This window comes from Nerophis lumbriciformis, linkage group LG18, assembly GCF_033978685.3.
Source record: "Nerophis lumbriciformis linkage group LG18, RoL_Nlum_v2.1, whole genome shotgun sequence".
Lineage (NCBI taxonomy): Eukaryota > Metazoa > Chordata > Actinopteri > Syngnathiformes > Syngnathidae > Nerophis > Nerophis lumbriciformis.
The window spans coordinates 3,970,333-3,983,035 of record NC_084565.2 but is presented as its reverse complement, the minus strand read 5'-3'; the positions used below and the strand labels follow the sequence as shown (position 1 = coordinate 3,983,035).

Sequence of the window (12,703 nt, the reverse complement as noted above, 5' to 3'; positions counted from 1 at the left end):
ATACGTTTTTTCTTTAATTTAAAAAAAAAAGGGTGAAAACTACGCGAATTGCACCTTGTGCAGACAAGATTTTTCGATCGGACACGGAGGAATTAGCGATGTAAAAGACCACGTTGGGACAAAAAAACACAAGTCTAATGCCGTTGCTAGCGATACAAGTGGAAAACTTTCAACGTTTTTCGTCGCCCAAACAGATTCTTTGGATGTGATAAATGCCGAAGTTTTATTTACGGAGGCAATAATTGAGCATGGACTTCCAATTGCACTGGCTGATCACATGGGACAGTTAATAATGTAATGCAACCTTTAAAAATCATTACGCGGTGATCGCGGTCCCAAAAATAAACTTTTCTTGCATGATAATGTCCAGAAAAATTCGCTTTATATTACTATAGAGTCCTTTTAACGAATGAGTTTGATGGTTTATCACAAACCTTAAATGAAAGAAGTCCTTTGTTCTCCTGCACCATGCATGCGCAATCCTGTCGGCTGTATTTCACAGCACGACATACTGTAAAAAGTGTTTATACTATTTATACTTTCAATGAACAAATTGAAGTCTTGTGAAAGGTTGACAGGATAACTGGCATTAACTGTCAAAATAATTTCAAACTATTGAAGTTAGCTTACAGAATAAACATGTCAATCAACCCATATGATTTTTGCTGTAATATTTTTGTTTTGAAAAGTCACTGTGACTGATAGAAAAGTGATGGTTTTAGCAACATTTTAACCTGTCTGAATGCTAATAGTCATTTTGCGTCGGGGGGCGAAGCCCTGAACCCTCCACCAGGACTTTGTCCTGGACCTACCGGGGCCTGCGGCCCTTGGACCCTGGCTACTAGGTTTTTCTGATTTAAAAGTTGGCAGGTATGGTGAGGTTATAAAGCTTTTACCTGTTAAAGAAAGGAGACCGATCCAATGCAGCACAGACATTCGCGTGCCACGCTGTCACGACCCAGACGCACACCAGTGCGCAATCATATGGGAGCCGCGCTGAGCGCACCTCCAAGCGCGTCTCGCTGCCGGCGACGGCCAGATATGGGCCCACGCTCCAGCGCCATCCATTTTCAGGGCTAGTTGATTCGGCAGGTGGGTTGTTACACACTCCTTAGCGGGTTCCAACTTCCATGGCCACCGTCCTGCTCTCTATATCAACCAGGGTGAGCCCCACCCCTTTCATGAGCGCACTACGCGCGGAGTGACCCCTGTTACGCGCCCCCGGCAACAGGGGTGGCAAGCAGGTAAGCTGCGCGGGCGGAGCGCGCGGAGTGACCTATGTTACGAGCCCCCGGCCACGGGGGTGGCGGGCAGGTAAGCTGCTTACCTGCTGCGCGTGACGCCGGCCGCGGCGAAAGCGGACGAGGCGGGGTGTCGGTGCGGTGGGCGCGGTAGTGACCCTGGACGTGCGTCGGGCCCTTCTCGCGGATCGCCTCAGCTACGGCTCCCGGTGGGGCCCTCTCGGGGGAAGGGGCCTCGGTCCCGGACACCGGCGAGGCGTCCCTTCTCCGCTCCGTAAAAGTGTCCATCTCTTTTCTTTTTTTTTCTTCTGTTGTGGCATATGCAGCAGGTGCCTGCTCGTTTTTCGTATGTGGGTAACAACATTTAACTATGTGTATATATTTCCGAATTGGTTTAACTGCCACCCGCAAAAAATTAAAAAAAATTAAAAAAAATTAATCCGCCCGACCCGACCCGCGAGCGGATAAAATCTTAGTTTTTTTAATTTCATCCGCCCGATCCGCGGATAATCCGCGGACTCCGCGGTTGTGCCCGCAAACCGCGCATCTCTACTATACGCCTATACGGTATAGTGTTCTGTGTTTACTTTTTGGTTGGCCAAGCGGACGTGACGACAGGCTGTCCCCACTCAGATCCGCACAGACCGGGAGGGGGCGTGCCTTAAGTCCGGCTGGAAATCGGCAGAAATTTGGAGAATGGTTGTCCCAGGGAGAGGCAGTGAAATTCGGGAGGGTTGGCAAGTATGAGATATTCTCACTTCTTTTCTTTTGTCGAGCACAAAGAAAAGAACATTTTAGTTCAATGTAAGTTGTGTCTTGGATCAAAGATCCCGTCTACTGCCCAAAACAACAATTCAAATCTGCCTGGTTAGGCTCTGTGTATGTCACGTGTGCCTTCCTTAGGTGAAGCCAGCTTTACAGCTATGTTGTTGATTGATTGATTGATTGATTGAAACTTTTATTAGTAGATTGCACAGTACAGTACATATTCCGTACAATTGACCACTAAATGGTAACACCCAAATAAGTTTTTTAACTTGTTTAAGTCGGGGTCCAGATACAGATATATACTATCAAATATATACTAACATCATAATTGTCAAGACTTGGACTTTGGCTTGGTTTGTTCTCCCGTGGTGCAAATGAACTGGACTGGTCATGGCGTGAAGGTAAATACATGATTTATTTAAACTATCAAAAAAGGAATAAACGAAAGGCGTGCACAGGGGCGGAGGTACAAAACTAGACTTTAAACACAAAACTTGCACATTGGCAGAAACTATGAACAATTAAACAAAACACTAACTGTGGCTTAACAAACAAAAACTTACTTGGCATGGAACCGGCATGAAAAAAAGAGTAGCAAGGGTCATCAGGGTGTGGCGAGTGTGCAGGAGCATAAATGCGGGGATGTCGTCAGGACGAACAACAGAAAATGAATGAACTTAAATACTATGGACATGATTAGTGAATGCAGGTGCGTGACTCAAAACGTGAAACAGGTGCGTGACGTGACAGGTGAAAACTAATGGTTGCTATGGTGACAAGAGTGCACAATGAGTCCAAACGTGGAACAGGTGCGTGACGTGACAGGTGAAACTAATGGTTGCTATGGTGACAAAACAAAACAAAAGTGCACAAAAAGTCCAAAATTTAAACCGAACATTACTAAAACAAAACATGATCACACAGACATGACAATAATACAGTCATCACACAAGATAATCATTAGGGTATATACATTGAATTATTTACATTATTTACAATCCGGGGTGTGGGATATGGAGGGGGGGGGGGGGGGTGTGTTAGGTTTGGTTGGTATCAACACTTCAGTCATCAACAATTGCATCATCAGAGAAATGGACATTGAAACAGTGTAGGACTGACTTGGTAGGATATGTACAGCAAGTAGTGGACACAGAGAGAGAGAGATCAGAAAGTATAAGAAAAAGTGTCTACATTTGATTATTTACAATCCGAAGAGGTATTATGTGGAAGGGAGGGTGTTAGTTTAGGGTTGTAGTTGCCTGGAGGTGTTCTTTTAGTGCGGTTTTGAAGGAGGATAGAGATGCCCTTTCTTTTACACCTGTTGGGAGTGCATTCCATATTGAAGTGGCATAGAAAGAGAATGAGTTAAGACCTTTGTTAGTTCGGAATCTGGGTTTAACGTGGTTAGTGTTAGTGTTATTATGCTGTTTGTTACTTATGTATGTTATGTTGCAGCTATTTCAAATAGTTTTGTCAATTTGTTCTGGCCTGAAATAAATTGGCCCTTTGAAACATATCTTTGTCTTTGTGTGTTGTATGTAGAGCATGTCATGTCTGTGTGATCATGTTTTGTTTTAGTAATGTTCGGTTTAAATTTTGGACTTTTTGTGCACTTTTGTTTTGTTTTGTCACCATAGCAACCATTAGTTTCACCTGTCACGTCACGCACCTGTTCCACGTTTGGACTCATTGTGCACTCTTGTCACCATAGCAACCATTAGTTTTCACCTGTCACGTCACGCACCTGTTTCACGTTTTGAGTCACGCACCTGCTTTCACTAATCATGTCCATAGTATTTAAGTTCATTCATTTTCTGTTGTTCGTTCTGACGACCCCCGCATTTATGCCCCCTGTCACACTCTGTCCTCCGCTGCGCACTTCATGTCCATGCCAAGTAAGTTTTGTTTCGATTCATGCCACAGTTAGTGTTTTGTTTAATTGTTCATAGTTTTTTGCCCCCGTGCAAGTCTTTTGTTTTCATTAGTCAAGTTTGTACATCCGCCTTGAGCGCGCCTTTTGTTCGTTTGAGTGTTATTATTAAATTATGTATTTACCTTCATGCCGTGACCAGTCCAATTCACTTGCACCTCGGGAGAACAAACCACACCATAGTCCAAGTCCTGACAGAGCACATTGCTTAGCAGAGTTCAGTGATGCAAATGTATGTCAAGTTGATCAACACATTGTATTATTCTCCAGTGCAATAACAGTACTAAAATGAAGGCTAAAAGGGCATTAATGGGAGCTTTAAAAAAAAAAAAAGTAGAAGAAGTAACTAAATAGTTACTTTTCACAGTAACGCATTACTTTTTGGTGTAAGTAACTGAGTTAGTAACTGAGTTACTTTTGAAATAAAGTAACTAGTAACTGTAACTAGTTACTGTTTTTCAGTAACTAACCCAACACTGACTATGAAGTACTTCAAATAAGCAAAGCAGTGAAATAAAAAGTCAGTTAGCTGCTTCCTGTCTCAGGTCGTCAACTTCCTCAGCCTCGTCTCACTTCTCATAGAGCGGATGACACAGAGGGGAAGCACCTCAGTGCAGCTCCTCAACGCCTTCTCACTTCTCATCTCCACACTTCTTCTTCTTCTGACGCCGTGCGTGCGTGTGTGACAGGAGCTGAGGGTGGAAATGACGTTGACAGCGCGGTGTACGAGAAGCCATGAGGTCAGACCCTGAGAAATGATGAGGATTGACTCATACATGAGACGATAAAACATGCTGTTTATGGGAGAATATCACGTTGATATTGACTATCTCATACATGAGGTGAGATGATAAAACATGATGTTTATGGGAAAATATCACAATGATGTTGACTATCTCATACATGAGATGAGATGATAAAACATGCTGTTTATGGGAGAATATCACGTTGATATTGACTATCTCATACATGAGGTGAGATGATAAAACATGATGTTTATGGGAAAATATCACAATGATGTTGACTATCTCATACATGAGATGAGATGATAAAACATGCTGTTTATGGGAGAATATCACGTTGATATTGACTATCTCATACATGAGATGAGACGATAAAACATTTTTGTTAAAGAATATCACAATGATGTTGACTATCTCATACATGAGATCATAAAACATGCTGTTTATGGGAGAATATCACGTTGATATTGACTATCTCATACATGAGATGAGACGATAAAACATGATGTTTATGGGAGAATATGACAATGATATTGACTATCTCATACATGAGATGATAAAACATGATGTTTATGGGAGAATATCACGTTGATATTGACTATCTCATACATGAGATGAGATGATAAAACATGATGTTTATGGGAGAATATCACAATGATATTGACTATCTCATACATGAGATCATAAAACATGCTGTTTATGGGAGAATATCACGTTGATATTGACTATCTCATACATGAGATGAGATGATAAAACATGATGTTTATGGGAGAATATGACAATGATATTGACTATCTCATACATGAGATGATAAAACATGCTGTTTATGGGAGAATATCACGTTGATATTGACTATCTCATACATGAGATGAGACGATAAAACATTTTTGTTAAAGAATATCACAATGATGTTGACTATCTCATACATGAGATCATAAAACATGCTGTTTATGGGAGAATATCACGTTGATATTGACTATCTCATACATGAGATGAGACGATAAAACATTTTTGTTAAAGAATATCACAATGATGTTGACTATCTCATACATGAGATCATAAAACATGCTGTTTATGGGAGAATATCACGTTGATATTGACTATCTCATACATGAGATGAGATGATAAAACATGATGTTTATGGGAGAATATGACAATGATATTGACTATCTCATACATGAGATGATAAAACATGATGTTTATGGGAGAATATCACGTTGATATTGACTATCTCATACATGAGGTGAGATGATAAAACATGATGTTTATGGGAAAATATCACAATGATGTTGACTATCTCATGCATGAGATGAGATGATAAAACATGCTGTTTATGGGAGAATATCACGTTGATATTGACTATCTCATACATGAGATGATAAAACATGATGTTTATGGGAGAATGTCACAATGATATTGACTATCTCATACATGAGATGATAAAACATGATGTTTATGGGACAATATCACAATGATATTGACAATCTCATACATCAGATGAGATGATGAAACATGTTTGTTAGTCAATATCATTGTAATATTCTTTAACAAACATGTTTTATCATCTCATCTCATGTATGATATAGTCAATATCATTGTGATATTCTTTATCTTATACATGAGATGAGACGATAAAACATGCTGTTTAGGGGAGAATATCACATTGATATTGACTATCTCACACATGAGGTGAGATGATAAAACATGATGTTTATGGGAGAATATCACAGTTATATTGACTATCTCATACATGAGATGAGATGACAAAACATGATGTTTATGGGAAAATATCACAATGATATTGACTTTCTCATACATGAGATGATAAAACATGATGTTTATGGGAGAATATCACATTTATATTGACTATCTCATACATGAGATGAGATGACAAAACATGATGTTTATGGGAGAATATCACAATGATATTGACTATCTCATACATGAGATCATAAAACATGCTGTTTATGGGAGAATATCACAATGATATTGACTATCTTCTACATGAGATCATAAAACATGCTGTTTATGGGAGAATATGAGATGAGATGATAAAACATTTTTGTTAAAGAATATCACAATGATATTGATTATCTCATACATGAGATGATAAAACATGCTGTTAATGGGAAAATGTCACAGTTATATTGACTATCTCATACATGAGATGAGACGATAAAACCTGCTGTTTATGGGATAATATCACAATGATATTGACTTTCTCATACATGAAATGATAAAACATGTTTATGGGAGAATATCACAATGATATTGACCATCTCATACATGAGATGAGATGATAAAACATGATGTTTATGGGAGAATATCACAATGATATTGACTATCTCATACATGAGATGAGATGATAAAACATGCTGTTTATGGGAGACTATCACAATGATATTGACTATCTCATACATGAGATGAGATGATAAAACATCCTGTTTATGGGAGAATATCACAATGATATTGACTATCTCATACATAAGATGAGATGATAAAACATGATGTTTATGGGAGTACATCACAATGATATTGACTCTCATACATGAAAATGGATGATAAAACATGATGTTTATGGGAGAATGTTACAATGATATTGACTATCTCATATATAAGATGAGATGATAAAACCTGCTGTTTATGGGAGAATATCACAATGATATTGACTATTTCATGCATGAGATGAGATGATGAAACCTGATGTTTATGGGAGAATATCACAATGATATTGACTATCTCATACATGAGGTGAGATGATAAAACATGATGTTTATGGGAGAATATCACAATGATATTGACTATCTCATCTATGAGATGAGATGATAAAGCATGCTGTTTATGGGAGTACATCACAATGATATTGACTCTCATACATGAAAATGGATGATAAAACATGATGTTTATGGGAGAATGTTACAATGATATTGACTATCTCATATATAAGATGAGATGATAAAACCTGATGTTTATGGGAGAATATCACAATGAAATTGACTATCTCATACATGAGGTGAGATGATAAACCATGATATTTATGGGAGAATATCACAATGATATTGACTATCTCATACATGAGATGAGATGATAAAACATGATGTTTATGGGAGAATATCACAATGATATTGACTATCTCATACATGAGATGAGATGATAAAACATGATGTTTATGGGAGAATATCACAATGATATTGACTATCTCATACATGAGATGAGATGATAAAACATGATGTTTATGGAAGAATATCACAATGATATTGACTATCTCATACATGAGATGAGATGATAAAACATGATGTTTATGGGAGAATATCACAATGATATTGACTATCTCATACATGAGATGAGAAGATAGAACATGATGTTTATGGGAGAATATCACAATAATATTGACTATCTCATACATGGGATGATATGATAAAGAATGCTGTTTATGGGAGAATATCACAATGATGTTGACTATTTCATACATTAGATGAGATGATAAAACATGATGTTTAAAGGAGAATATCACATTGATATTGACTATCTCATACATGAGATGAGACGATAAAACATTTTTGTTAAAGAATATCACAATGATGTTGACTATCTCATACATGAGATCATAAAACATGCTGTTTATGGGAGAATATCACGTTGATATTGACTATCTCATACATGAGATGAGATGATAAAACATGATGTTTATGGGAGAATATGACAATGATATTGACTATCTCATACATGAGATGATAAAACATGCTGTTTATGGGAGAATATCACGTTGATATTGACTATCTCATACATGAGATGAGACGATAAAACATTTTTGTTAAAGAATATCACAATGATGTTGACTATCTCATACATGAGATCATAAAACATGCTGTTTATGGGAGAATATCACGTTGATATTGACTATCTCATACATGAGATGAGATGATAAAACATGATGTTTATGGGAGAATATGACAATGATATTGACTATCTCATACATGAGATGATAAAACATGATGTTTATGGGAGAATATCACGTTGATATTGACTATCTCATACATGAGGTGAGATGATAAAACATGATGTTTATGGGAAAATATCACAATGATGTTGACTATCTCATGCATGAGATGAGACGATAAAACATTTTTGTTAAAGAATATCACAATGATGTTGACTATCTCATACATGAGATCATAAAACATGCTGTTTATGGGAGAATATCACGTTGATATTGACTATCTCATACATGAGATGAGATGATAAAACATGATGTTTATGGGAGAATATGACAATGATATTGACTATCTCATACATGAGATGATAAAACATGATGTTTATGGGAGAATATCACGTTGATATTGACTATCTCATACATGAGGTGAGATGATAAAACATGATGTTTATGGGAAAATATCACAATGATGTTGACTATCTCATGCATGAGATGAGATGATAAAACATGCTGTTTATGGGAGAATATCACAATGATATTGACTATCTCATACATGAGATGATAAAACATGATGTTTATGGGAGAATGTCACAATGATATTGACTATCTCATACATGAGATGATAAAACATGATGTTTATGGGACAATATCACAATGATATTGACAATCTCATACATCAGATGAGATGATGAAACATGTTTGTTAGTCAATATCATTGTAATATTCTTTAACAAACATGTTTTATCATCTCATCTCATGTATGATATAGTCAATATCATTGTGATATTCTTTATCTTATACATGAGATGAGACGATAAAACATGCTGTTTAGGGGAGAATATCACATTGATATTGACTATCTCACACATGAGGTGAGATGATAAAACATGATGTTTATGGGAGAATATCACATTTATATTGACTATCTCATACATGAGATGAGATGACAAAACATGATGTTTATGGGAAAATATCACAATGATATTGACTTTCTCATACATGAGATGATAAAACATGATGTTTATGGGAGAATATCACATTTATATTGACTATCTCATACATGAGATGAGATGACAAAACATGATGTTTATGGGAGAATATCACAATGATATTGACTATCTCATACATGAGATGAGATGATAAAACATGCTGTTTATGGGAGACTATCACAATGATATTGACTATCTCATACATGAGATGAGATGATAAAACATCCTGTTTATGGGAGAATATCACAATGATATTGACTATCTCATACATGAGATGAGATGATAAAACATGATGTTTATGGGAGTACATCACAATGATATTGACTCTCATACATGAAAATGGATGATAAAACATGATGTTTATGGGAGAATGTTACAATGATATTGACTATCTCATATATAAGATGAGATGATAAAACCTGCTGTTTATGGGAGAATATCACAATGATATTGACTATTTCATGCATGAGATGAGATGATGAAACCTGATGTTTATGGGAGAATATCACAATGATATTGACTATCTCATACATGAGATGAGATGATAAAGCATGCTGTTTATGGGAGTACATCACAATGATATTGACTCTCATACATGAAAATGGATGATAAAACATGATGTTTATGGGAGAATGTTACATTGATATTGACTATCTCATATATAAGATGAGATGATAAAACCTGCTGTTTATGGGAGAATATCACAATGATATTGACTATTTCATGCATGAGATGAGATGATGAAACCTGATGTTTATGGGAGAATATCACAATGAAATTGACCATCTCATACATGAGGTGAGATGATAAACCATGATATTTATGGGAGAATATCACAATGATATTGACTATCTCATACATGAGATGAGATGATAAAACATGATGTTTATGGGAGAATATCACAATGATATTGACTATCTCATACATGAGATGAGATGATAAAACATGATGTTTATGGGAGAATATCACAATGATATTGACTATCTCATACATGAGGTGAGATGATAAAACATGATGTTTATGGGAGACTATCACATTTATATTGACTATCTCATACATGAGATGAGACGATAAAGAATGCTGTTTATGGGAGAATATCACAATGATATTGACTATCTCATACATGAGATGAGATGATAAAACATGATGTTTATGGGAGACTATCACAATGATATTGACTATCTCATACATGAGATGAGATGATAAAACATGATGTTTATGGGATTATATATCACAATGATATTGACTATCTCATACATGAGATGAGATGATAAAACATGATGTTTATGGGAGAATATCACAATGATGTTGACTATCTCATACATCAGATGAGATGATAAAACATGCTGTTTATGGGAGAATATCACAATGATATTGACTATCTCATACATGAGATGAGATGATAAAACATGATGTTTATGGGAGAATATCACAATGATATTGACTATCTCATACATGAGGTGAGATGATAAAACATGATGTTTATGGGAGACTATCACATTTATATTGACTATCTCATACATGAGATGAGACGATAAAGAATGCTGTTTATGGGAGAATATCACAATGATATTGACTATCTCATACATGAGATGAGATGATAAAACATGATGTTTATGGGAGACTATCACAATGATATTGACTATCTCATACATGAGATGAGATGATAAAACATGATGTTTATGGGATTATATATCACAATGATATTGACTATCTCATACATGAGATGAGATGATAAAACATGATGTTTATGGGAGAATATCACAATGATGTTGACTATCTCATACATCAGATGAGATGATAAAACATGCTGTTTATGGGAGAATATCACAATGATATTGACTATTTCATGCATGAGCTGAGATGATAAAACATGTTAAAGAATATCACAATGATATTGACTATCTCATACATGAGATGAGATGATAAAACATGATGTTTATGGAAGAATATCACAATGATATTGACTATCTCATACATGAGATGAGATGATAAAACATGATGTTTATGGGAGAATATCACAATGATATTGACTATCTCATGCATGAGATGAGATGATGAAACCTGATGTTAATTGGAGACTATCACAATGATATTGACTATCTCATACATGAGATGAGATGATAAAACATGCTGTTTATGGGAGAATGTCACAACAATATTGACTGTCATATATAAGATGAGATGATAAAACCTGCTGTTTATGGGAGAATATCACATTGATATTGACTATCTCATACATGAGATAAGATGATAAAACATGATGTTTATGGGAGAATATGACAATGATATTGACTATCTCATACATGAGATGATAAAACGTGATGTTTATGGGGCAATATCACAATGATATAGATTATCTCATACATGAGATGAGATGATGAAACCTGCTGTTTATGGGAGAATATCACAATGATATTGACTATATCATACATCAGGTGAGATGATAAAACATGATGTTTATGGGAGAATCTCACAATGATATTGACTATCTCATACATGAGGTGAGATGATAAGTTGGGCTGTGTGGAAGAAAATTATGTTGTTTTTTTTTGTTTAATGAGATGAGAAAGCATAATGTTTGATGTCTCAGATGAGATGTAAAATGTAATATAAAGTATTACAATGGTGGTACACACACATATAGAAACATAGTGAAGTATTACAGTCCCAGTAAATATAAAGTATTACATTAGTAGTAAAAGATATAGAAAGATAGTAAAGTATTACAGTCCTACAGTATTACAATGGTGGTACACACACATAGAAACATAGTGAAGTATTATAAAGTAGAAGTATTAGTATACAGTAGTAGTGTACAGTAGGTGGTCACACAAAAGGGGAGGGTTGTACTTTTGTGGTCTCCAAACTTCCTGCAATGACACAAAGTTGCCTCACACTAAGAGACATGATGAAGATGCAGATGTAGATGAAGATGAAGATAAGGATGAAGATGTAGATGAAGATGTAGATGTAGATAAGGATGAAGATGTAGATAAGGATGAAGATAAGGATGAAGATGTGATGATGACTCATGATGATTTGGTGAGTACACATCTTCATCATCCTCAGTACTATTCTTTACTTTCATTTCATTG

At 36.0% G+C, this 12,703-nt stretch overlaps 1 protein-coding gene across 1 annotated transcript in view; it reads left to right on the top strand.

Annotated features, from left to right (window-relative positions):
- Nucleotides 1–4,678, top strand: part of il23r (interleukin 23 receptor) — an 83,340-nt gene extending 78,662 nt beyond the window's left edge. Inside the window, exon 17 of the mRNA XM_072915145.1 lies at nt 4,485–4,678. Within this exon, the coding sequence (XP_072771246.1) occupies nt 4,485–4,678 (194 nt within the window). The remainder of the gene's footprint in view (nt 1–4,484) is intronic.
- The last annotated feature ends 8,025 nt before the right edge of the window (nt 4,679–12,703 follow it).